Genomic DNA, 25,550 nt, shown 5'->3' with positions numbered 1-25,550 from the left:
ACTGTGATGCACAATTGGCCTCCACTCGAATTGCTATAAAAGGTTTTCCGGGCGCCATAAATTCGACGACTTTCGACGAGTGCTGTCAGTGGAGTAAATAAAAATGCCTCTCATGTGTTGTGCAAATCTCACCAAAAGTTCTCTCAAAAATGTGTTGAGGTACGCAATTTCACGGAACATCCATGCATCGCAAGGTAATCCACACTGCGTCTAGATACAAAATCGACAGAGATTGTGAGAAATTTGTGCGTACTTTTCAGTATATCGACATGGAGAATTCGAGTGGCAGGACCCCAAGTCAGAGGACGAAGTGTGAGTTTATGTCCTTAAAACACTTTTGTTTTTCACACAAAATCGTCTTTATGTAGTGTCAACATCACGTACGTGGATAAGGATGGAAAGCGATCGCCGGTGAGGGGAAAAGTGGGAGATAATGTTCTTTACCTGGCGCACCGACACGGCATTGAGATGGAGGGCGCTTGCGAGGCTTCCCTGGCGTGCACCACATGCCATGTGTACGTGAAAGATGACTACCTGAGTCACCTGCCAGAGTCCACAGAGAAGGAGGACGACTTGCTGGACATGGCGCCTTTTCTCAAGCAGAATTCCCGCCTTGGCTGTCAAATAGTGCTGACAAAGCAGCTCGAGGGCCTAGAATTGCAACTCCCGAAAGCGACCAGGAACTTCTATGTCGATGGCCATAAGCCGAAGCCTCACTGATCGTATCTCCACTGCAAGGTATACTTTAAGGTCTCACACTTTTAGAACAATAAAACAGCAATCTTGAGAAACGGTGACTCATGGAGATTCACGTGATCCTCCGGAGAGTTTATTTGAGACACACATGATAAATTACACGAATTGCTGATATATTTACAGAGTAGAAAAGTATTAGTCCCCGGAAGTTACTCTAAAGTCCACCACCGAGTGGGAAGAGATCCTCTTCGGAAAATCAGTCTGTTACTTTCAAGTAGATTAGCGATTAGTGGGAGTGCGGGAGTCTCGAGGCCGCCTCTAGAGATCCGTTGTGGGTTTCCTCCGCACGTATTTGGCGAAGTAGTCTGGGCGCCAGCACTTGCACGAGCCTGGGATGAGGAACCAGTCGTAGTACAGGCGCACTTGGAAGCACCCGATTTCGTCGTGGCCATCGCAGTGAGGCAGTTTCCCGGAATCGCTGCCTGACGCTCCGGTGGAGTCGAAGTTTGAGCCGTCCGTGGCGGAGGAGAGGCCAGCGCGCTTCTGTAGGTACTGCTGATACGCCTGGAAGTCCTGCACCGACGGCGCCGTTGTGGACGTCGTGGTGCTGGAGTAGTCATCGTTGTTGGGATAGAATATCTCCGCCACGAGGAGGCTCACCCAACGCGGGGAGGACAAGCAGCCGCCGTCCAGGTAGTGGCAGCGCGCCTGTAGGCATCTGGTCACCTCCACGGTCTGCGTGAAGTAGCCCTCGTAGGGAATCTGCACGACGTAGCGCCAGGAGCCTTGGTAGTTCTTGGCGAACACGGGTGTGGCGTACTCAACTTTGGCAGGACAGGGCGTCGGAGGACCTTCATAGCGAGGCGCAGCTGCTCCTCCGCTCTCCTCTCGTCGCTCAGCCACTTGCGAGACGATCGGATCGCCCTGAAGAGCACGATAGAGAGTGCAGAAGCTGCAGGGAAATCCCATGAATTCCAGAACTCTTCTATAGGAGGGATTCTAACTACTCACATTCCGCCGCCGTCACAGAACTTCCTGCCAGCACGGATGTCATCATTCTTGCCACCCTTGGACGAGGTTTCCCGCTTCATGCGCGCCATTCGACGCCCGATTCTGGTCAGAAGAGAAAGCGACGATTAGTGGCATGAAAATGAGATGCTAGCATAAATACACTCACGCATTGTTATCGATGGTCTCAACAATCTCATCTGGAAAGACTTGAGTCACCTTGGGAAGTGTGTCATCCGCCTTGAGAACTGGGAGTGTCTTCGAAAGGAATTTCAGCGTCTGATTCCGGATCAATTCACTGAAAGACAATAATCATCTTGACACAATTCTTCTAACTCTCTTTGTCTATTGGTGACACCAGAAGGTGTATTGTTCGCCTTCAAAAGCCTGAGCCAGTGAGGAAGCTAAGAAGTTGAGGAGTGAGACTCACAACGGATATGGCTCGCCGAGGATGTTCTGCCGCATGGGATTCCTGGGGATTTGTCCCTTGTTGAGATCCCCACAGATGTTGTGCACCGAGACGTAGGGTTTGCTGTTCACAAAGTCCTTGCAGTCCACGTTGACGTGCGTGTAGGGTGGCGGACGCACTCGGGGCGGCACAGCCGATGGCGCCTCTACGAATGCATAGTAGCCCTCTGGCGGAGGCTCATCGCCCTCCTCGGGCTGCGGCGCCTGCGCCAGCACTCTCCGCACAGCCAAGAGGCACATGGCGACCTGCGGAGGCCCAAAACATGCCGTCATTGCGAATCGACAACAATTGGAAGTCAATGACACGGCAGGAATGTCGCGCGCATGGAAATGAGGTGAAAAGATGGGTGCTCGAATGGTGTCAGAAAAATGTGAAATATACGGTATATTTTTTCAGCACGGAGCCTCGCTGGTGCCTTACTGAAAACTGTCACAAGCAAACACTTCCGTGATATCATCGCCCGGAGAATTGCGTGGCATAGTGAGGAAACCGTGTGCTTTCTCGCTTTGGGAAAGGTCAGAGAAATTTCTATTCTCTTCAGCTGTTTCGTCTGGTTATTTTTTTTTAGTTCTTCCGGCGATGAAAGAAGCCACGAAAATATGCACGAATTCTTGAATTAGTAATGCAAAGAATATCAGAAACCTCGACAGTGGTTACAAAATGCTAACTCTTCTACTTCCAGCACTTCTTGGACGGTTTTAAAAATCATGCTGAAACAGTATATGCTTGAATTTAACAAGCCGAGAACAAATCTGAATGACCTATTATCTTGATCGGTTACATAAGTGAATAGAAAGTCACTTTGAGAAGTCAAAGGATTCGATCAGAAATTACTTTCACGCTGATATCTTACTGAAAACACTTTGAAAGAATTCTCAATAAGTAGTTGGAAAATGATTTTTTTTTCCGCTATTTCTCTTTCGATTGCGGATTTCTCCGATGATTTTACCAAACTCTTCTGGGATTCTCCCTTACAAAAGAAACCGCTTGTGAAATGGCAGATGTTTAATTATCGTCTTTTGCACGCCAATCTCTGGACTTTTAGTAATCAAATTTATAGGTCAACCAACTGTTTACAACCCGTTGTTGAGTAATAAAGTGTTTTCGGTACAAGAATGTTTCCAACTAATTATTAAAACAAATTTTCGAGATCTCGTCCGCGGCTTCTCGTCATGCAAGAACCCTTTTGAAGGCTGTGCGCCCCCGAAAGACCTGCATAGATTGAATCCATCACAAGAAGCATCTCGATTGTTTTTTCTTCTCCTCTTGTCTCTACGCTTCGATGATCTCTTGCTCCAGTCATCATTGGAGTTTACTCAAGTTCAAGGTTGTATCATTATGAGTCTTTTTCCGCCTTTCCGTGTCGAGAAATTCCTCGAGGCGGTCTTGATGCAATTGAGATGAATTGAGTGTGAAGAAGCTCGAGATGTGTAACTTTTACTGGCTGCTTCCCCAACAATACAAAGGACTTGAATGCGCGCAAAGCGACGAACCGCGACGCTATCATACTGTGTCGAATCAATTAAAATGCATCCATATTCTCATGATGTAGACGCGCGCTGTGGTATGCAAACTGCGCCAGAACCAGCGCGTGTCCCGTTAAAAAAGCACCAAGAACGGATCGCCGATGGATTTCAATAGCACATCACCTTATATCACTCGCCGAGCTAACGGGCACTGGCGAGTGAGAATTTACTTATCCGGCGCTGTGGAGCAAGAATACAAAATTGTTCCGCCGTGCCGAGAGACCAGCCGAAGAAGCGTGAAACCCAGTTAATGGGTCACTGGAATAATTTCCTCATTTCTCACAAAACACCTTTCAACCTCTCGCGCGTCCCTCGCGCTCTTCCAGCCTCAGACGCGAAGGGCGTGCAGGAGCCGCGCACGGACATGACCTCAGAGTCGTTAGCCCAATTCTTACCAGAAACACCCTGAAATCCATGACGAATGATCCACAAAACGAGTCTGAATGCACAGCTTTAACTCTTCAGCTCACAGCGAACTCTCCTGGCCAACAGCTCTTCACAGACTGAAGAATCTCGCGCGCGAGACGAGCGATGCTCCCCAGCAAGACGGCGCAAGAGTGGGCACGAAGGGGCGCCTCATTGAGCATTCACAAGAACCGTCTCTCGGGCAATTCACCCAGATAAAATATGCGATGTAATTGCTCTGGAAATGGACTGTAGTTAATTTTATACCACGCTCTGGGAACATTTTTGCGGGTTCTTGTAATTCATATGCAATTCGGGAAGAATTTTGGGCAGTGTTTTGAGAAACATTAATTTTTGGGTTTTTTTTTATTGAAATATTCATTAAAAATGCGCATTTTGTGCGCACGTCAAAGTTTGATATTCATTCTATAAATGATATTCAAGTGGAGAACACAACACAAAATCAATTAGGGCAAGAATAATAGACTTACTCTTCTTCTCTCTCTCTCTTCTCGCTAAAGTGCAGACCTCAAGAGTGTCTCGACTGCTGCAATGACGCGCCCCTGTGCGAGAGAGTGTGGAATGGATCTAATTCAATATCGATGGAGGTTTGTGTGATTCGAAGACAACACCAGACGCACTCGATTCTGAATAAAATTAGCCGCTGGAATTCTTCTGTGCTCCTTCCCTAAATCTCATTTGCGGGAACGAAAATTACACATTGCTGCGCTCTATCATCAGCACTGTACTTTTCTATGCGCGTCTCTTTTTTTTCACCAATAATAAACGCCACTAACTCGATCTCAATTGCGATACTAATCCGGAAAATGCGTGCACACACAATCACCTCGAATGGCGGGCAGAAAAAGTGCTGCAGAAAGTGCAGTCGCCTCAAAAACCATTCTTCTAGGGAGAGAACTTCATCATCCAGAATCACTGCCGCGAAACATGATAACGGGAATGGCCAATTAGAGCGTGTATGAGGAAATCCAGAACTCTCTTCACCAAATTATTGCCACTTGAACATATTTCTCTTCTCTCCACCAGGAAACGCATTCCAAATTCGATGTAATGAAAAGACACCACATTTTTTTTTTTTCAATATATCCTCGGATCCGAAGATCTTTGTTTAATTATATTCTCACACAAAGCACAGAAGAAATGAATGCTGCATTACACTTATGAGACGTTTTAAGCACTAAAATTACTTAAACTTTAGAGAGTAACAACTGCAATTTACTTCCTTTGCATCTTTCACCACTTTTCCAAAACTGCTCTTTTTTCCCCTCTTCTTCTCTCTTTCTTGGAGTGTTCGTAAATTTGTAGTCATCGTGAGACGATAGTTCAATATAGTGTAGCCTTTTGCAAAACATTATTTTCACAGATTGTGAGACATTTTCAGCAAAATCTACATCATATTTTCGTATCGCCAGAGCATTGAATAGCAAACTCATCAACTAATCACGAATCCTCTTGGGAAAATCATTGCAATTCAACATTTCAACTTTTTCAGCACATCAGAAACTTCCAATTTACGAACACCACACATTGTTCAATGTGAAAACATAACTGCATAGGTGTGAAAAACACAAAAAATCACCTTCCACTCTTCGTTTGCAATACTTTTTGATCGTTCCTTTTTAACATTCGCACATTTTTTCTGCCAGTAAATCTTCATTTTCGATCCTCGGATACAATTTTTCTCAATTGTCACATAGAATGATTATTATATGAACTGTTTTTTAAAACTTCTACAACTCTGCCTAATGCATATGAATATTAAATGTTTATATTTCAATTATTATATGGAAGAAGAAACTTTTCATGAAGATAAAAATTCTTCTTTCAACTTTCTAGCGCTATTCTTCTGATGAAAACTTGATAGAAAAAAAACACTAAGAACTAAACTTCAATTATTATCATTTATCCATTAGCGTATAGCATAAAACTGTTCGTCCAACTAAAACACACCAATAGCACAGTTTTGAATTTCAAACTCTTACTTATAGTGTTCTTCGCATGTCCATTAATTGATCATCAAAATTGTAACCAGAAAACTTTAGAGAACTCAAATTTTGTAGTCACAAACTCAAACGATTGTTTTATCATGTCACATTAAAAAAAAAACCTTTTCTCATTCACTATTTTTTCGCCCTTGTAATTCAATTGGTAAATACAAATCATTTCGGAACTTTTTGCTTTTATATCATTCGTTATCAACATGAAAATGTTCAATTTCTATCATAATATGCACAATTTTGAATACAACATTGTAATACAATTCTTCATATTACTTGATGTATAGCGACAAATTTTCAAATGAACTTATACGCGAATGTATTAGCGAGACACTTGAGATAAAAACAACAATCTTGTGTACCATTGAGGAAATCACTAATTGTTACATGTTCTTTTCGCCACTACACTGCAATTCTCAGCAAACACCACTGAACACGTACTGAAAAGGAATCTGTAAAGAGAGGAATTGCTCTTCAAATTCAAATCATTCACTTTTTTGTACTTTCTCACAAAGATTTATCACAGTTTTACACCCACAAACTCACCTTCATTAGTAAAAAAAAAAGGAGTGTTCTCCGCTTAAGCAGTCCCTCCGCGAACTACGACAATCACGAGGTGATCCTCCTTTAGTCCCTCCTCTGTCACATTGTGGCAAGTGCGCTTGATCAATTCTGAGGAGAAATCGCACGGCGGGAAGGCGTACAGCACACCTGTGGCTTCTGTCTCCTTGTTCAGCAGCGAAATCACGCCGGCCGCCTCTTTTTGCTTCAAGTACGAAACCAAGTTCCTCAGCGGACGTGTCTGCACGCCAGCATCGTCATTTGTCACTGAAGACGTGGATCCCGGCATGCCCAAGAAGATGGCATGAGACGACGACGTGGAGATCCTCTTCTGCACATCCTCCAGCTTCGGCTGATCCAATCTCAATCGCTGTGTAATACGTAAGTGGTGCTTCCCGTCCTCATCCTTCATCAGTCCCTCCACAATGTCCGTGTCACCGTCCGTGAGGTGGAACTTGGCCGGGAAGAGGGATGACTTGAGAATGAGAGCGCCCTGCCACAGTGTCGTACACTTCCTGGCCACCTCGGGCAGAGTGCGCGCCGAGCAGAGCATACCAGTCCGTCGCGACGACGAATCTGAATCACTGTCCGGACTCCGACGACGCGGTGAGCGTGATCTTGAGCGATCGACACCCGGTTCGCGGGAGATTGAGCGTCTGGCGCGATGAGAATCATACTCCAGATCAGCCGGAGCGCGACGCCATTCCTCGCCCTCCGGACGGCTGCCTTCGTTGTGATAACTGCCGCGATATCCGCCACGTCCTCTGTATGTGCTACCGCCGCGGCCGCGGTACGCACCGCGTCCATAGTACGCTGAGCTGTCCTCATATCCCATGTCCGGGTAATCCGTGGGCACGCGCCTGAAGTCTGTGCCCTCGGCGCCCTCGTAACCGGGCGCCGGCGGCTTCGGCCGGAACGGCATAGAGCCCGCCACATCGGCAAAGTCAAGACGCAAGCGACGCTCAGGCCCACCCAAGGGGAAGCCGCGCATCTCCTTCACCGCCGCCTGCGCCGCCTCGATGGACTCATAGAGAATGTACGCACTCGTGTCACCTTTCTGATACTCGATCTTCTTGATGGCGCCGAATCTGTCAAATTCCCTCTCCAGCTGCGTCACAGACGTCCACGTGCCTAGACCGCCCACCCAAATGCGCGTCGTCGGCGTGGCCTTTCCGTAGCCAATCTTGCACTGGAACTTGCCAATGTACTGCCCCGACAGCTCCACCTTGGCCATGTGCGCCATGTCGAGATTCTGGTAGCGCACGAAGGCGAAGGCATTGCCAGTGCCGGGTGGCGGACGCTTGATGTCAATATCCTCCACAATGCCATACTTGCCGAAGATTCGCCTCAACTCTTCGTCGCTGATATTGATCTCCAGATTCCCGGCGAACAGCGTGCGCGTGGACAACGGATCGTCCTCGGGCTGAATGTGGTGCAAGTAGTTGGGAAATTTGTCCTTCTTGTTCTCCGGCTTCTCGTACGGCACATGCGGACGCGGCGTCATGTGTCTGGGCATGTAGTGGCGCGGGTGATGCGGCGGCCCCCCCGGATGGATGGGCACATGATGCATCGGCGGTCCTCTTGGCATGTAATCGTGATGCCCCATGGGCGGGAAGTCGCGCGGATGATGCATAACCACCGGCGGCGGATATCTGTCGTACGGATCAATGGGACGCCGCCTCTCGGGTCCCGGCGACCTGGAATAGTAATGCCTATCGTACTCCGGCGTGATGCTCCTCGGCCGCATGCGGTACTCATGCCTCGTACTTTCATACACAGGCTCCACGATGGCCACTTTATCGTAGAGAATGATCCTCGGCTTGGCGTGCTTCGCCTCGCGTGCATCCTCGGACGTCCTGAAGCACACATACGCCACTCGCTCCTCCAGGTCATGCGAAATCCTGATGGAGAAGTCGCCGAACTTCTTGTACTCGCGATACAGTGTCTCCTTGATGAACTCATCCGACGCCTTCGGGTGCAGCGCACTCACGCACAGCACCTTGTACGAATAGCGCTCCGGCGGAATCTCGCGCGCCCTGATGTACTCCTCACGGTGCGGCGACATGTAACGCGGTCGCGGGCTCGGTGAGCGCGCCACGCGGCGCCGCATGCGCTCCGGCGTCATCCGCTCGTCCGAACTGTCATCGTAGCGTCCCATGCTCGTGCGTCTCTTCGATCGTGGCGGCGAATCACGAGAGGCACTACGTTTCATATTATGGATCTTCACAGTGATTCGATCAGTGGGTCTTACGCTACTCATGAGAGTAAGCCTTGTGCCCAATCTTGCCTTCGCGGTTCTGTGTCTTTTCCAGTTCAAATGTGTGTTCTTGTTTGACTCCCAACGCCTGGACAGAAGATAAAGACAAACAGCGTGTCCTTAGTCCTGAAGCTCCTTCTCAGATCACACTCGCAGATTTTTGCTGGATGAATACTGAAATGTACAATAAAAGACCCTGCGAAGGGAAAATAACAGAGAGATTAAGATCTTTTCTGTGAGCATTTAAGGCGTGGTTAGGAAAGTTCAATTGGGCTTTACCTGCCATGAAAACAAAATGTGAGGCACAGATTTTTTTCTCAAACAAGTTACAATCAAGTAAAAATGACCGTGTTTTCATGGAAAATAGACCCAAATAAGAGTAAAGATTTCAAACTTATACACAGATATCAGAGAGCAGCTCCAATCCTCCTGCAACTTCACCAAAACTAAAGTATAACCCACACTTTTTAAACTCATATAAAGAATGTATTATTTTGAAAAAAATAACCATTGCAAAATTACTCTTCTTCAGGATGTGTTAACAACAATTTTTCCCACCATTTCAAAACTAGTATCGCTGAATTTGCTCAAGGCGCAACATAAATAAACATAGCCAAAAGCACACACACACTCATCACCCACAAACACACACTATCACGGAGAGTCTTTGGCAATTTATCAATGAATTTCTCCTCCGGAAATTCTTCAGGCAATTGATGCACAGAAACTACAAAAATAAACCATAACAAAACTACTTCATCACAATTTACTCCGGTTAACTTCTTGTGTGATTTTCTTCAACTAGAGTTTTGAACACAAATTTTCTGGGGGCGCTTTTGCAGCAGCCGCCATTGTGATGTCACACCGGCATCGTGGAAAAATCACCCGGAATTTTGATGAGCAAGAAAACGCCCAAAAATCACCACCCACTCATTTCAGTGTGCGCAAAGGGAACCTCCCCACTTGAACCACCGCCGGCACGGCACCCGGATGGGGCCCGAGGCCCCAACTGAGCGACATTCGCGTGCCTTTCCCCGTGACGGCAAAGGACGCTCGAGAGCACACAATAAAGAAAAGCAAGATGGACTCCACACACTCTGACGAGTCATGAAAGAAAAATCACTTTCTACTTTATTATTCGATGCCATTCTACAGACATTTCATCGACAGAGGAAACTCTCACCGTTTAGCAAGATCGAACGAGTGTTTTTAGCCTATTTAACACACTTTACAGCTGTGAAAAACTCCTGTGAAATTTCAGCGACGGTATTGCGAGTGCCACTTCCACGAGAAAGGTTTGAAGACTACTTGCGGCGCGGCGCTGATAGTGTGTACTAAAATTGCTGGCATGCGAGTGAGTGTCAATTTCAGGTGCAAATTTTGCGCGCACAACGCCATAACCTCACACGAGTTTGGTTTAATCCAGAGTCTTTGTTGTGAGATTTTCGTGTTTTCTCTGTTCATTTTACGTTAAAGATGAAGTGCACCATCCCCGAAATATCTTGGCACAATCGAGATCCTGTGCTGAGTGTGGATATTCAACCACTCGTGGGGAAGAAGGGAGATTTCTATCGATTAGCTTCTGGAGGCACGGATTCTCATGTTTTGGTAAATCTAATTGCAGTCCTCTGTTTTCTTATTTTCCACTCTTATTGGCGTCTCATGGGTGATCTGGATGTTTTCCCTAAGATTTGGCACATGCATCTTGAGGAAGATGGAAGAGTATCACTGGAGATCGTTGCTGATCTCACGAGACACCAGAGAGCAGTGAATGTAGTGAGATGGTCTCCGTCCGGTAAGTATTTGGCCAGTGGCGATGACGAGAGTGCTATCTTCATATGGAAGCAAAAGGATGAGAACGAGGCTGTCAACATTTTAGGTAAAATGTCCCAAGATTGCTAAAAACCCTAGCAATTCATTGTGATTTTCTCTATCTAGATGTCACAAATGATCAGGACAAAGAGATCTGGCTGACTTTCAAGATCCTCAGAGGACATTTGGAAGATGTGTATGACTTGTCGTGGTCCCCTAACGATCTGCAGCTCATCAGTGGATCTGTCGACAACACAGCAATTGTGTGGGATGTGCAAAAAGGGAAAACCTTGGCAATTCTGAACGATCACAAAGGATTCGTGCAAGGAGTCGCTTGGGATCCGGCCAATAAGTACCTCGCCACCCTGAGCTCTGATCGCTTCTTCCGTGTCTTCGATGTGCACACGCGTAAAGTGATCAGTCGCAATGGGAAAGGACAACTTCCAGTACCGCCGGATTTTCAGTTGCACGGCAAGATTGTGCGACTATTTCACGATGACACGCTTCAGACTTTCTTTCGGCGACTCACATTCAGTCCCGACGGCGAGCTCATTGTCACGCCGGCCGGTGTGAACGAGGGCGACGAGTCGCGAAAGGCCAGCAACACGACTTACGTGTACACGAGGAACTCCCTGAAGCAGCCCACAATCGTCCTCCCATCTCTGGAGCATCACACAGTGGCGGCAAAGTTCTGTCCCACGCTCTTCGAGCTGAAGCCCTTCGAAGCAGCGCCAGTAATTCCACTGCCTTATCGCATGGTCTTCGCCTTGGCAACGAAGAACAGCGTGTTCTTCTACGACACGCAGCAGAACGTCCCATTCGGCGTCATTTCCAACATTCACTACACCAGACTCACGGACCTCACGTGGTCCAGCGACGGGAGACTCCTTGTGGTGTCCAGCACCGATGGCTTTTGCTCGCTGATCACCTTCGGCGAGGGCGAATTGGGACAGATTTACGATGACACACTCATTAAAGAGAAGCTGATGAAGCAGTGGGAAGTGACCAAGAAAACTGGAAAATCCAAAAAGACGAAGAAAGAGGATGCTCCGCAGAATCCCGAAACGCCTCAAAAGCGCGAAGATGTGGGCGAGAAAGTGAAGCTCGACCCTGAATTGGCTGACAAGATAATCAAGAGCGACGAGAATTTCTCACCTGAGAAGAGGGAAAAGCCCGTGACGCCAATAGCCATTCGCAGACACCCTCGAGTCATCACACCAGAGACTAAAGGCACACCTTCGCCCACGAGGAAGCAGCCTACGCCGATCGCAGTGCGGCGCCAGCCACGGAAACTCATCCCTGAATCTGCACCGCTCGGCGCTTTGGTCTCAGCCGTAACGGAGGAAGCTGTGGACGCGTGGCCAATGGATGGGACGTCACAGAAACCCTCACAGGAGATCTTCCGGGAGCCTCGTGGCGCCGATCTCACGCACGAGTGCACAGAGAACATCAATCTCGTCCTCGATGACGATTCAATGGAGAACAAACAGCCTGAAGACTGTGAGAAGATGGATGTTGATCAGCCCAAGACTTCCAGTGCCCAAAAGACGCCTCGTCGCGTTGAATTCATCACAATCTCCACGCCAAAATCCAAGAAGAAGCTACTCTAGACTTCCTGACAAGTGTAATTTGTCTCTCATGGCGGGGGAAAAAAGTGTCCCTGGCGGCTCAATAAAGTCTTGCTTGAAATCAGTTGTTCTTCTCGAAGTACTTCCTCTTCTCCTGCGGATTTGGCACGATTGTGTCGCCGCCAGGCTTCCATCCGGCTGGACAAACCTCACCATGACTATCGGTGTACTGGAAGGCCTGCACGAGCCGCAGCGTCTCGTCCACTGAGCGTCCAACTGGCAAGTCATTCATCGTGATTTGGCGCAGAACGCCTCGATGATCGATGATGAACAGCCCGCGAAGAGTGTGTCCCAAATCCTCCAGGTAAACACCGTAATCCTTGGAGATCTTATGCGACAGATCGCTCAGCAGAGGGATCTTGATCTTCCCCAAACCGCCTTCCTTGCGCGGTGTGTTGATCCACGCCAAGTGCGTGAAGTGGGAATCCACACTGCAAGCAATCACTTCCGTGTTTATCTTTCGGAACTCCTCCACGCGATCCGAGAAGGCCAGAATCTCCGTGGGACAGACGAAAGTGCTGCAAGAAGAGAATCAATTGCCATGTGGAAAGATATTATTTCGAAGACTACTCACAAATCCAGTGGATAGAAGAAGAATACTACATATTTTCCTTTGTAATCCGACAGCGACAGTTGGGTGAACTCACCATTAATTACAGCAGTTCCCTCAAAGTGAGGAGCCGGCCTGGAAACTGTCAAGAGGAAACGCCCACTTGTTAGTGCTCTTCTCTGCATCCGGAAGCACATCGCAGGCATAGAAACTTACTGACAGCTTTGGTCCCGTGGAGATTATGGCCAGTCAGTGGATATCCCTGAGGGTATACATGTCCTCCGGCATAGGAGTAGCAGGATTCCTCATCGGAAGACTGTATCTGCGGCAAGAGAACACACAGAAGTATGACAACGGTGGTAAATCTCATGGAATGCATCCTCCTGCGCTCACTGGGCTGCTCTCAGTCGAAAAAACTGCCAAATATTTACAAAAATTACTCTCCTCCTCTCCACTGATAGCCTCTCTGCCCCAAACAACCCAGGAAATGCAAACAATAAGCGACTTTATCAATGAAAATACATGTTCACGCTCATCATTCATCATGTTACGCTATTTTTTCCCCCTAAATACACCTATCAATCTCTGGCACGATTCATAAGGCACACGTGAGGGTAAACACGTTTCTTCAGTGCACAATGTTGGCAGGAAAGTGTATTTTGTAAGGTAAATAGTAAGATTGGGATTCTCACATCCAAGAACAATGTGTCGCGTGTACAATTTGATATGCAAAACAGCAGGCGAAGCGCCACGCACGCAGTTACCTAATCGTGCCGCTTATCATTTGATTTCTAGGATACTCGCTAGGCGAATACTTGCCGGTTGTCTGCACGCGATCGGGGTTCAAGGGAAACTCATGCGAATGTGGGAAAAACGCATGAAACTGGCCACAATTGCTGTGAAAGGTGCAAACAGCGCGTATACTAAAATTTAGTACAATGTCAAGATTTTTGTTTATCTCCCCCACTCTCAGCGGCTGGAACTCACAGCATTCCAAAAGCCGGCACATAGTGAACATATCACGCAATATTCAGCACAAGTTTCATTTTATTATCTAATTAAATGATCTCAGTAGATTATGGTTCCATCCATTGCCATTACATTGATGTACATTGCTAATTTTTCAAGATTTCAACGAATTTCCAACTCACAGCATTGCTTGCGCCTGAAGAGCGGCAAGCCGCAGTGCTGCCACCACGGCGCCGTGAATAAACTGTCAATACGTCGCGGCAAGAGTCGCCCCAAAACATCCAGTCAGTCGACGTCGAGACGCGAAGGTGGATTGAAATTGCTGCAGAGTGCGTACTTTCGTTGAGCGTGGACGGTGTCTCGTATCAAATACGAGATGGATGTGATTAGGTGCATCTTCCTCCTACTTGGAATAATCACTGTGCACCGTTGTGGAGCAGGTAAAGTGTGTTTTCAGTGAGATAATCCCGAGAAAAAGTTTCCCCGTGGCCAAGCCCCATCCACCAAGAGACGGCAATACACCGAATATGGCGCTCGTGTGTCAATATTTCTGACCATATTTCCGGGCAGGGCCACCCTTTCGCCCTCTCTGGCACCCCAGGATGCTCTAGGGTGCTTTCTGTGGCCGGAAAGTGTGTGAAAACTGCAATAAGAGTGTCATGGGCGTGTTCCAAACAAGTTGATGCAAAATACAAGTCAACGCACACATTGATTGCTCGTTCTCTTTGTATGCGGCAATCATGAGTCAGTGGCCCAAGTCATGGAAAGACTTCCAGAAAGTGGCCAGAAGAGATCTCTTCGCGAGAAGCCTCACCTGGACACTCATCAGCTGAGTGTCAGGGAAGTGAGGAAATTTCACACATTTTCTCTCCTTTCATCAATGAACCCGATGAATATGTTTAAACTTCGTCCCGGCATTTATCATCGCGACATCTTCTTAAATCTTCACACGTTGTCGTCTGAGATCCGCACAACATAAAAAGCAGTCACACTTATTAATCATATCCGAAAAAAATGTCTCTAAGCGGATTATTTATGCAGGCAGAAAAGGCTCAGTATCTTCACTATTCTTCTCTTCCCGTGAGACTTCCGGAAGGGCGAGAGATAAAAAGTGCCCTCATCCCGAATGGCAAAGAATCTGGCAGACAAAAGCTGTGAAATGGCTTTATTAATTCACGGATCATATCGAAAAATGTGCATCATGCCGCTTTCGTTTCGACAAGGGAATGTAAAAGGGTTTTAAGTGCATAAAATGAGATGAGAAAGAATCAATGAAAGACTGACACTGCAAGAAATAATTATATAGACACTATTTAGGAGAAAATTCATAATTTAAAATACACCTCACGGCTTTTTTTTTGTCTTTAAAAATGTCTTATTTTTGGCCTTTGCATTGCTAAAGAACTGCCACAAATCGTGTGTAACCAAAGTTTGAGTTGAAGAGTTTTCCAAAGCTGATAATTTTCCGGTTACAACGCATCTAATTTTAATGCATTCTATTCTCGACTTACCGAGAAAGCGAGAACAACACTTCCGAGCACTTACCTTTTTGCTGACACCGGATTGCCCCATGTCGCAAGAAATTCTCACTATTTTGAAGCTTATCATACAAAGCGGGAGCTGCAGAGATTTCGTACAAATATAAATAGACCACAGTGGATTTGTAGCGTGCACAAGAGGGGCGAAAGAGTGGGTATTTTGAAGAGAGGAGGCTTAAGATGATAATTAACGTTTTCCACTCAATATTCAACTGTCTCGCAGTTGACTGAAATGCGCCTGAGATTTATCGTGCTATGCGTGGAGGCGTTTTGAAGTGAAAAAAAATTCACTTGCTCCTCTTTCTAGCTGCTAAATTTATCGAAATGTGGAGTGGAGACAAATCTCTTCTCAATTTGTTATTGTTATTGCTTGCTGTGGTGGTAAAACAAATTTGTCCTGTTGTGTAATTATTGATGTTTCTCTTGCAGAATACTATGAAAATGATTACTACTCAGAGTACGAATGCAATTTGCCGCTAATGGAGTTTGCCTCCTTGTCTGCAACGTCGGCATTGCGAGAGCGTGGCCCCAACAATGCTCGTCTGGACGGTGAGTTTGTGTGTCTGTCCTTTGGATTTCACATCAATCAGCGAAATGAATCCATCCATGAGTGAGTGCGATTCCAATGAGGACCCGATAATTAGCTGTAGGTGCGAAATTGATAGGAATTTGGTGTGTTTATTTGGGCTCGAAAGAGCCGCATTGGCAAATTGCAGCGGATGCAGATGTTGTGCAGAAAGTCTTCTCATCAACTAGATATGGACAATTATGTAGTCTCCTCATGTGTAAAGAAAGGGGGTGAAATTTTGAGTTTATAAAATCGCATTTGATCTCCTTTTCACAACCCTTTTGTGCATGTTGGCGAAGGGGTTGTTATTTTTATGGTTCTCGGTGAACCACACAATTTTTTTTCCGTTGATTTGAGGGGAGTGAAATATGTGCCTGAGGAAATGGATCAAACAATTCTTGGTTGTTTACTTTATCATTGATTCCATATAGCAGAAAGGAAGTGTGATGTGCACGCATTGTAAACCCAGGCAGAGAGAGCGAAAGAGAGGGAGCGCGAGAGCGAACGTCACTCGCGAATGACATTTTGTGTCAAATGGTGCTTTTGTTTACATTTTCTTGGGTGTGTTTCGATGCATAAAACGCTGAATTACCCTCTCTAAATCGTGTTTTATGCTCTAATTTCTCTGGATATTGCACGATTGGGTGTCAATGAGGAGTGTGGCGCGGAGGGCTGAATGCGGAGAGTAATTGAAATGGCAATAAAGGCGTGCGGAGATGTGCGATGGGCATTCAAGGTGTCAGAGTGGCGACCGTCGCTGGAGGAGCTGAAGCTGGCGTGCTCGTGCATTCAGGAGGAGGAGAAGCGGCGACTGGCGAAATTTGTCTTCCGCGATGATTTTGATGCTTCGCTGATAGGACGACTGATGATCAGGAAGTTCATTGCAGAGGCCACAGGATTGGAGTACAACGCAATTGTGCTGGAGCGAGATGAGAGGCAGAAGCCCTTCTGGAGGGGTTCGAGTGGCAGCGACGGTCACGTGGACTTCAATGTGTCTCACCAAGGGGATTACTGCGTGTTGGCCGGATCTGTGTCGCGCGAACGTGAGCGGAAAATAGGGGTGGATGTTATGAAGATGGAGTACACAGGTGGAAAGCCATTGCAGGAATTCTTTCGGCTTATGACACGCAATTTCTCACCCGACGAATGGGTGTCTATCAAAGGCAGAGAGTCAGATGAGTCTCAAATTGCCACCTTCATGCGTCACTGGTGCCTGAAAGAGAGTTACGTGAAGAACATCGGGGTGGGAATTACGGTGGATCTGCAGAAGATTAGCTTCACCCTCGGATCACGGGAATTGTCAGCGGAGCTGCCGACAATCGACACAAAGCTCTTCCTTGACGGAAAGTGTGCGAGTGAGTGGAAGTTTGAGGAGTCTCTCGTTGATTCTCAGCACTGTGTTGCCGTTTCGCTGCACAACATTTCGGCTGACTGCACTCCACAACCCTTCGAGAGACTGACTTTTCAGCAGTTGATGGACGGCGCGAAGGCGGTGTTGGAAATCGATGAGATTTACTGCCTTAATATCAAACGGAAGGAATATAAGGCCTGATATATTTTCCAACTTGTCTTCCAATTGGCATATTTCAACATTTTGATGGCTGTCTTGATGTTCCCATTCGAACAGTTGGAGTCAACAAACACGAAGAGGCATGAACATATCACTGTGGCAACATCTTTGATGTTGATATGCAATAAGCATAGGAATAATGTTAATGGCACGGTGTTTTCTAATAAAAATAAACATGCTAAACTTACTTTGCGCTCCTTCACTTCACCATGATTTATGTAGGGATGAGTTTGCTGATGACTAAAGTCACGAAATATTGATTGTGCTTACTTATTTCGGACGCGCAGATTATAATCAAATCACTATTTTCTATATAGTTTCTGATTTGCTGCAGCATATCTTCAAAAGAGAGAGAGAGAGATAACAATATGCGACGCGTGACAAATTCAATTTTAAATTAATTTCACACATAATTTAATTCAAATGCGAATGCTTCTGAAATTGTGGTTATTAATAAGGATTTTCACAGGTCATAAATTGAGAAATTAGAGCTGTGTGTTTTTGGTTTGCTTCTTCATTCAGGATATATTGCAATTTAGTCTAGCGTAACTGTTATGTCCCGCTGACAATAATTTCCGGACGAATTCTGCTCTGTGTGTGCGCGCTAGAATAGGTGCACTCAGCATTTGATGCATTACAATTGTGGGATTTTTTGCCATTTCCCACCCCTCTTACCTCAATTGTATAACATCAATATCCTCTCGAGGGAGAGAATTGATTGTCTTCTATGTGCTGTTGAAAGCGTATTGATTTTTCTGAAGTGTAATGTAAGTGTATGAGTTTAGTTTGAAGGGAGAGTTGTGATGGCGGGAAAGCATTATTCTAGTCCTCTCTCTCTCTAAAGTGAGTGATTAAAGCGGAAAAACGAAAGGAAACTCACACCAATTTATGAGAGGGTGTTGAAGGAAAAAGTAAATTAGATTACATTGTGCAGACGTTCGTTGACACTTTGCCAAAACCATCAATATTGTAGGGAAATTCATTTTCAGTTTATCTCTATTTTATTGGAGTGTGTCTTTTATTGAAGTTTTCCCAGAAATACTTTGAGATTTACAAATGAAAATGTTTACTTGCAATAATTCGCTTGCAATTATTGCTAATTGTTTTATCTTGTAGTTTATGATATTTTGTGTATATTGTAGTGGTAGGAATAGATAACAATTCCCATTTAAGGCACTTTATCGGTAATTTATCTTCCCTGATTCACAAGTCTCTTCAGGGGTGAAATGTGATGTGAAATCTGCATAATGTCGAGTAATAAATGTCGAATGCTATGTACAATAGTGTATGGCTGTCGAAAATGGCAACGAGGCGGTGAAAAAACGTTGCAGAAATATGTCGAAATTCACCCCAATATTCAATATAACGCTTGATTTGATATTAGGAATGGAAGAGGGGAGAGAGAAGATCCCTAAAATTGAGGGGTTGAATCGCCCATTTCATGTATGATTTATTTCTCGTCATATTGCATCATTTAGCATTCTCATCTCAATCCATACTTCATCTTATTAATAATTTATTGTTTGATTTTATCCTCTGTTTTGATTACTACATAATTTTACTTACATTCGGGGCTTTTTTCTCTCTTTTCGTTCCCTGTTTTCTGTGTGTAACTTGTAGCTGGAACATCGTGGACGGCAAAGAATTCCGATTTCGATCAGAAATTGATAATTGATTTGGGTGGTGTGAAGAATGTCACGAGAATTGCCATCCAAGGAAGGCCTCACAGCACGGAGTTTGTGACAGAGTTTAGTATCAGTTATGGATCGAATGGGCTCGATTACACAGATTTTAAAGAGCCCGGTGGAAATACAAAGGTGAGAAAGAAAGAGGGCAAGAAAAGGGTGGAAGAATTGAATACAGAAGCCTAACATTTTCTCCACTAAATCCTCATCTCATTGTATGTTGGCAAATAATAATAATAACATGTACTAAGAAAAGGGGAAATTAGGTGGGAAATAGCGCTATTTTGATTGTAGCCTGGTGATGTCGACAAATTGTAAGGTGTTTTGTGATATTCGTCATTAACATTACATATAAGTCAAGTATGTTAAACACAGCTTAATAAGAATAACAAATAATTTTCCCCTATATAGAGTGTATGTTTGTTGAGAATATTGGATTATATTTGTTGCTTTTTTGCGTTGGCAATGTTGAGTGATGCTTTCAGAGGTTGTTTGACTGATGATTGAGAGATTCCTAATATATTTTCCTGATAACATTAACATGTTGAATAATTGTAATTTCTCTTCTTCTCCTTCTCTATCTGCTAACCGAAAACAAATCCCCCAAAAACCAAACAACTTCAAAAATGATAACATTGATCGCAAATAAAGGTCAATCTGCATGGACACCTGTAGAAAACACTTACTATCACTTTCTCACATTTGACTTGGGTGAGAGGCGACTAATCCGTCGAGTAGCTACAGCTGGACGAAGGAGAACTCATGAGTATGTGACAGAGTATGTGGTACAGTTTTCGGATGATGGGGAGAATTGGCGATCGTATGTCAATCCAAATGGGGAGGCACAGGTAAAAAAGATGAGCTTCAGCGACGACATTCCACTAAATACGCGCTCTGAAGATATCTTTTCTGCGTTGTAATTAGTGGAATGTCGATTAGCAGTAGGTTTGTTTCTAACACTTCATCTCTTCTTTCATTTGTCTCTCTTTCTTTTGGCAATTTACTTGTGTATGCACTTATCGTGTGGTTTGCACTGATGGGGCTTCTTGTGACATGTTATGTATGATTTCCATTTCCTGCGATAGCTCTTCAAAGGTAACACCGATGGAGACAGTGTGCGTCACAATATCTTCGAGGTGCCCATCATTGCGCAGTGGGTGAGGATTAATCCCACGCGGTGGCAAGACAGAATCTCTCTGAGAGCTGAACTGTACGGATGTGACTACTGTAAGTGGCACTTTTCCTCCCTGCTTTGCTGAATGAATTCCAATCACAGTGTATATGTAAATGCTTGCAGTTCCCGAAACGCTGTCTTTCAATGGCTCAAGTCTGGTTAAGTTGGATCTCATGAGAGCACCAATCGTGAGCTGGCGCGAGTCCATCAGATTCCGCTTCAAGACATCAAATCCCATTGGGATTGTGCTGTACTCGCGAGGCACGCAGGGTGACTACTTGGCAGTGCAGATTCGAGACAACCGCATGGTGTTGAATATCAATCTTGGCTCGGGTGTCATGACCACACTTTCGGTGGGTAGTTTGCTGGACGACAATATTTGGCACGATGCCGTCATCTCGAGGAATAGGCGAGATATTGTCTTCTCAGTGGATAGAGTGATGACTCAAGCGAAGATCCAGGGTGAATTTACGAGACTGGATCTCAATCGAGGGGTGAGTGTTCTGCGAATGCACCTTTTCTCTCATTCATTTGATGGTAAATTGTCTGCATATGTCAACAGATGTACATCGGCGGAGTGCCATATCATCAGGAAGGAATGGTGGTTCATCAGAATTTCACGGGTTGTATTGAAAATCTCTACCTGAACTCGAGTAATTTCATCAAGGAGCTCAAAGAGGCCATTCATTACGGCGAGGATTTACGTTTCGATAAGATTCACACGATGTACACCTGTCCAGAGCCACCAATAATGCCTGTGACTTTCCTCACGCGAGCTTCTTACGCCAAGATGCGCGGCTATGAGGGCATGAAGCAAATGAATGTCTCCTTTTGGTTCCGCACATTCGAGGAGAAGGGAATGCTGCTTTACCACGAGTTCAACACCAAAGGCTATGTGAAACTGTATCTGGACGAGGGTGTTGTGAAGGTGGATCTGAAGACGGATGACTATCCTATGATCACGCTTCGGCCACACAATCAGCAGTTCAATGACGGGCGGTGGCATTCGTTGGTTTTCACACTCGCGAAGAATCAAATGGTGCTGGATATAAATAGACGACCAGCCGTCACGGAGAAGCTGATGTCCATTCTCACGGGTTCGGTGTACTACATTGGCGGTGGTAAGACGAGAGATGGATTTATTGGGTGCATGAGGATGATTTCTGTGGATGGAAACTATCGCTTGCCGACGGACTGGAAGGATGAGGACTATTGCTGCAAGAATGAGGTGATCTTCAATGCTTGCCAAATGATTGATCGATGCAATCCGAATCCGTGCAAGCACGAAGGCGTCTGTCGTCAAAACTCCATGGAATTCTTCTGCGAGTGCCAGAACACTGGCTATGCTGGTGCAGTGTGTCACACATCACTCAATCCGCTCTCGTGTCAGGCGTACAAGAATGTCCAGTCAGTTCAGCAGCGAGCCAATATTAACATCGATGTGGACGGTAGTGGACCGCTGAAACCTTTCCCCGTCACGTGCGAGTTTTACTCTGATGGTCGTGTGATTACGGTGTTGAGCCACGATCAGGAACACTCCACAACCGTGGATGGATACCAAGAGCCAGGAAGTTATCGACAGGAGATCTTCTACGAAGCGGAAATGCCTGAGATTTTGGCCCTGCTCAATCGTTCGCACTCATGCTGGCAGAGGCTGAGCTACTCTTGTCGCAATTCACGCCTGATGAATTCTCCGTCGGACGAACTGAGCTTCCATCCGTACGCTTGGTGGGTGTCACGACAGAATCAGAGGATGAACTACTGGGCAGGCGGTGTTCCGGGCTCTCGGCGGTGTGAATGCGGTGTCTGGGGCACCTGTTTTGACCAGACAAAGTGGTGCAATTGCGACTCTAATCACTACAATTGGCTGGAAGACAGCGGCGATCTCACGGACAAGGACCACTTGCCAGTGAGGGCAGTTCAGTTTGGTGACACAGGCACGCCGCTCGACGAGAAGTTCGGGCGGTACACACTGGGCCCTCTTATGTGCGAGGGAGATGATCTCTTCAACAATGTCGTTACATTCCGGATTACAGATGCCACGATCAATCTGCCGCGCTTCGATATGGGACACTCTGGCGATGTCTATCTGGAGTTCAGGACCACCATTGAGAATGCTGTGATCTTCCATGCGAAGGGACCAACGGACTACATCAAGCTGAGCATCATTGGAGGCAATAAGCTGCAGTTCCAGTATCAAGCCGGCAGCGGACCGCTCGGCGTGAACGTGGAGACGAGTTACCATCTCAATGACAACAACTGGCACTCAGTGAGCGTGGAGAGGAATCGCAAGGAGGCTCGTTTAGTCGTCGATGGGGCGCTCAAGGCGGAAGTCAGGGAGCCTCCAGGTCCAGTTCGAGCCATTTATCTGACATCTGAACTCGTTATTGGTGCCTCGTACGATTATCGTGATGGTTACGTGGGTTGCATTCGAGCGCTGCTTCTGAACGGCGAATTAGTGGATCTGAAATATCACGCGAGGAAGGGACTTTATGGTGTGTCCGAAGGCTGCGTTGGACGATGCGAATCGAATCCATGTCTCAACAATGGCACGTGTTTTGAGCGCTATGACGGATACACGTGTGATTGCCGCTGGAGTGCATTCAAGGGACCAATCTGTGCTGATGAAATTGGCGTGAATCTCCGCTCCAGTTCGATGATCAAGTATGATTTTCTGGGCTCTTGGAGATCCACTATTCGGGAGAATATCCACGTGGGCTTCACAACAACCAATCCCAAAGGATTCTTGCTGGGATTCTACTCAAATTCGTCCAAGGAATATCTCACGATAATGGTGTCGAACTCTGGTGAGTTAATGGAGATATAATTGATTGTTTTGTACAATGTTACAAATTATTTATGTTACAGGACACTTGCGCGTTGTCTTTGATTTTGGCTTTGAGCGGCAAGAGCTTATTTATCCGGATAAACATTTTGGTCTCGGACAGTATCACGATGTGAAATTCTCGAGGAAGAACTCTGGAACGACAGTTGTGCTTGAGGTGAGATTTAAAGTGGAAAGATCTTCAATAGCACACTAATTGAGTGTACTTCTATAGGTGGACAACTATGCACCGCAAGAGTATCACTTTGATATTAAAGATTCTGCCGACGCGCAATTCAACAATGTTGAGTACATGTACATCGGGAAGAATGAGTCAATGACGGATGGTTTCGTTGGCTGTGTCTCGCGAGTAGCGTTCGACGATATTTATCCTTTGAAGCTGCTCTTCCAGCAAAATCCGCCGGAAAATGTGAAATCGCTGGGAAGTGAGTTCAAGGACAACTGAACGTTTCTCATTAGAATTTGTTGACATTGCGTTTTCTTTGCAGCGCCACTAACGGAAGACTTCTGCGGAGTTGAACCTGTGACTCATCCACCGATTGAAATTGAAACACGTCCTCCGCCGGAAATTGACGAGGACAAACTTAGGCGCGCCTACAATCAAGTGGATTCAGCCATTCTCGGCAGTGAGTAACACTTTGAGTGCGTGGAAAAAATCATATTCTGATGGAATTCCCTCGTTTAAGGCGTTCTGGCGATACTTTTCCTACTTCTTCTGGTCATGGCGATTCTCATCGGGCGATACTTGGCTCGACACAAGGGCGAATATCTCACGCAGGAAGACAAGGGTGCTGACGCAGCTTTGGATCCGGACGAGGCTGTCGTTCAGTCGGCGACGGGTCATCAGGTGACGAAGAGGAAGGAGTGGTTCATTTAAGTCACGCGCGTCGTTCGCTGTGTTCTAAATAGCAATTTTCCCGTCATCGAAAAGCATCAAACACCTCAAGATTAACTCGCTTTTTGCCAAGGAGCCTGAAAAGAAGGTGGAGAGAAGATCAGGAGGAGAGGAAAATATTCTGACGACAATGACTGGCGGAGAGGAGAAAGTGTAGATGAGAATGATTGTTCGTGGATTTCCATGTAAATATTTTTATTTTCTCCCCTTTTCTCTTTATTGTTTGTCGAATATTTTTTTCAATCAATTTTACCGTCCATTTTTTATTTTGTCGTACACCTAGAAGAGATGTGAGAGTTTGTTTTATCTCTTAGTTTTATTTCTTAAAATATTTAACAGTTTTTTCTCTTAACATAAGATACACGCAATAGATGAAGAGAGATAGAGAGAGAGAGAGAAAACCAAGTATTAGTGAAGATGATAATCACATTTTATGTTTATTTTAAATAAAAAAAAAGATTTTACCGGATTAGACGACTTGTGAAATTTTTCCCAAGTACAAGAAAAAAGGACATTTTAAGGAACATTCAGTCTCTACAATTTTGAGTAATTTTCCATCGAATGTTAGTGGGAGGTATGTTTAAGTGAAAAAATTGTCTTTGGCGAATTTGCAATACAAAAAATAAGTGTTACATTCCAAATCTTGCATGTAGGCAATGCTTCCTTGACTGTAATGACTTCTTAATAAATTTCTCCGTTTCGATGTCGAGTTTTTTCCCCGGGAAATTATATATTTAGGAATCACTTCAAATTTTCTCGGATTTCTTCTCATTGTATTTCCCATAGTAAACATCTTTTATCTTCTTTGAATTGTGAAGATGAGAAAATTACCTACTATACAAACTGTGTGGTAGAAAATAGAGAACATTATTAAAAGGAGTGTGCCTTATTCAATTGGTAAAGAGATGTAATAACTCTATCTTTACGTACTGGAAGTGATTCTTGAATTCAATTAGCGTCTCTAAAAGAAAATGCGAGTGTGGTTGAAGCACTTTTTCTCCTTCGAAATCAAAGAGAGAAATGCATGGAAAAACAACCACTGTTCACTTTTACTATTTCTTAGTATAGAAGACTTTCTTTGACCATTGAAATTATCTAAAGAGAAAAAGCAAATTCCCTCAAGATGAAGAGTCGCACAAAATAAATTGCAAAAGGGAATCAAATAAACCGCGAAGAAGAATATATTTTGTGCAACAAAAATCCATTGGACAGAAATATTTGTCAAAATTGTGACAGTTTAAGTAGTTTTTTTTGTCTTGTAGTTTAAGTAAATACAGAGAAATCTCAATTTTTGTACAAACAGAAAAGTTTCTATATAAGCATATGAAATAAAAAATAAAACATGATAAATGAACTTCGATGTTTTTCTTCTTTTT

At 45.2% G+C, this 25,550-nt stretch overlaps 6 protein-coding genes and 1 long non-coding RNA gene across 12 annotated transcripts; 3 read left to right on the top strand and 4 right to left on the bottom strand.

Moving 5' to 3' along the window:
- Positions 1 to 58: 58 nt before the first annotated feature.
- LOC132259599 (adrenodoxin-like protein 1, mitochondrial) lies at positions 59 to 823 on the top strand. Its single transcript, XM_059757301.1, has 3 exons — positions 59 to 194; positions 261 to 312; positions 369 to 823. The coding sequence occupies exons 1-3, from the start codon at positions 104 to 106 to the stop codon at positions 718 to 720; spliced, it is 495 nt and encodes a 164-aa protein (XP_059613284.1). The 5' UTR covers positions 59 to 103; the 3' UTR covers positions 721 to 823.
- Positions 824 to 980: 157 nt separating this feature from the next.
- Positions 981 to 4,438, bottom strand: LOC132259598 (uncharacterized). Of its 2 annotated transcripts, XM_059757300.1 has the most exons (5): positions 4,095 to 4,438; positions 2,135 to 2,418; positions 1,874 to 2,002; positions 1,708 to 1,809; positions 981 to 1,648 (listed from the first exon to the last, which is right to left on the bottom strand). In XM_059757300.1, exons 1-5 carry the CDS (start codon positions 4,113 to 4,115, stop codon positions 1,015 to 1,017), a joined length of 1,170 nt encoding a protein of 389 aa, XP_059613283.1. In that variant the 5' UTR covers positions 4,116 to 4,438; the 3' UTR covers positions 981 to 1,014. The 2 variants fall into 2 exon arrangements, with proteins under 2 accessions (XP_059613283.1, XP_059613282.1); XM_059757299.1 differs by lacking the exon at positions 4,095 to 4,438 and having other exon boundaries at positions 2,135 to 3,204.
- A 1,171-nt stretch (positions 4,439 to 5,609) lies between these two features.
- Positions 5,610 to 10,251, bottom strand: LOC132260669 (RNA-binding protein spenito). Of its 2 annotated transcripts, XM_059758946.1 has the most exons (3): positions 10,124 to 10,251; positions 6,669 to 9,136; positions 5,610 to 6,574 (listed from the first exon to the last, which is right to left on the bottom strand). In XM_059758946.1, the coding sequence occupies exon 2, from the start codon at positions 8,941 to 8,943 to the stop codon at positions 6,703 to 6,705; it is 2,241 nt and encodes a 746-aa protein (XP_059614929.1). In that variant the 5' UTR covers positions 8,944 to 9,136; positions 10,124 to 10,251; the 3' UTR covers positions 5,610 to 6,574; positions 6,669 to 6,702. The 2 variants fall into 2 exon arrangements, with proteins under 2 accessions (XP_059614929.1, XP_059614930.1); XM_059758947.1 differs by lacking the exon at positions 10,124 to 10,251 and having other exon boundaries at positions 6,669 to 10,084.
- On the top strand, positions 10,250 to 12,372 carry LOC132260670 (chromatin assembly factor 1 subunit B). 2 transcript variants are annotated; one of them, XM_059758949.1, is made up of 3 exons: positions 10,250 to 10,294; positions 10,565 to 10,819; positions 10,879 to 12,372. In XM_059758949.1, exons 2-3 carry the CDS (start codon positions 10,603 to 10,605, stop codon positions 12,360 to 12,362), a joined length of 1,701 nt encoding a protein of 566 aa, XP_059614932.1. In that variant the 5' UTR covers positions 10,250 to 10,294; positions 10,565 to 10,602; the 3' UTR covers positions 12,363 to 12,372. The 2 variants fall into 2 exon arrangements, with proteins under 2 accessions (XP_059614932.1, XP_059614931.1); XM_059758948.1 differs by lacking the exon at positions 10,250 to 10,294 and adding an exon at positions 10,304 to 10,548 and having other exon boundaries at positions 10,630 to 10,819.
- Positions 12,373 to 12,421: 49 nt separating this feature from the next.
- On the bottom strand, positions 12,422 to 16,887 carry LOC132260672 (peroxiredoxin-4). 2 transcript variants are annotated; one of them, XM_059758952.1, is made up of 4 exons: positions 13,750 to 13,869; positions 13,147 to 13,346; positions 12,955 to 13,072; positions 12,422 to 12,898 (listed from the first exon to the last, which is right to left on the bottom strand). In XM_059758952.1, exons 2-4 carry the CDS (start codon positions 13,307 to 13,309, stop codon positions 12,442 to 12,444), a joined length of 738 nt encoding a protein of 245 aa, XP_059614935.1. In that variant the 5' UTR covers positions 13,310 to 13,346; positions 13,750 to 13,869; the 3' UTR covers positions 12,422 to 12,441. The 2 variants fall into 2 exon arrangements, with proteins under 2 accessions (XP_059614935.1, XP_059614936.1); XM_059758953.1 differs by lacking the exons at positions 13,147 to 13,346; positions 13,750 to 13,869 and adding an exon at positions 16,818 to 16,887 and having other exon boundaries at positions 12,955 to 13,102.
- On the top strand, positions 14,207 to 25,528 carry LOC132260668 (neurexin-4). 2 transcript variants are annotated; one of them, XM_059758945.1, is made up of 10 exons: positions 14,207 to 14,339; positions 15,867 to 15,986; positions 19,912 to 20,108; positions 20,346 to 20,487; positions 20,558 to 20,928; positions 20,997 to 23,241; positions 23,303 to 23,436; positions 23,494 to 23,704; positions 23,768 to 23,905; positions 23,966 to 25,528. In XM_059758945.1, the coding sequence occupies exons 1-10, from the start codon at positions 14,276 to 14,278 to the stop codon at positions 24,154 to 24,156; spliced, it is 3,813 nt and encodes a 1,270-aa protein (XP_059614928.1). In that variant the 5' UTR covers positions 14,207 to 14,275; the 3' UTR covers positions 24,157 to 25,528. The 2 variants fall into 2 exon arrangements, with proteins under 2 accessions (XP_059614928.1, XP_059614927.1); XM_059758944.1 differs by lacking the exon at positions 19,912 to 20,108 and adding an exon at positions 19,196 to 19,392.
- Positions 17,553 to 20,458, bottom strand: LOC132260673 (uncharacterized). The gene is made up of 3 exons (XR_009468373.1): positions 20,219 to 20,458; positions 17,764 to 17,815; positions 17,553 to 17,681 (listed from the first exon to the last, which is right to left on the bottom strand). It is a non-coding gene; the product is annotated as an uncharacterized LOC132260673 (long non-coding RNA).
- Positions 25,529 to 25,550: the final 22 nt, after the last annotated feature.

Source organism: Phlebotomus argentipes, unplaced genomic scaffold, assembly GCF_947086385.1.
Source record: "Phlebotomus argentipes unplaced genomic scaffold, Phlebotomus argentipes genome assembly scaffold_18, whole genome shotgun sequence".
Classification (NCBI taxonomy): domain Eukaryota; kingdom Metazoa; phylum Arthropoda; class Insecta; order Diptera; family Psychodidae; genus Phlebotomus; species Phlebotomus argentipes.
Note: the sequence above shows the minus strand (reverse complement) of the source record. Positions and strands in the feature narration are given on the sequence as shown.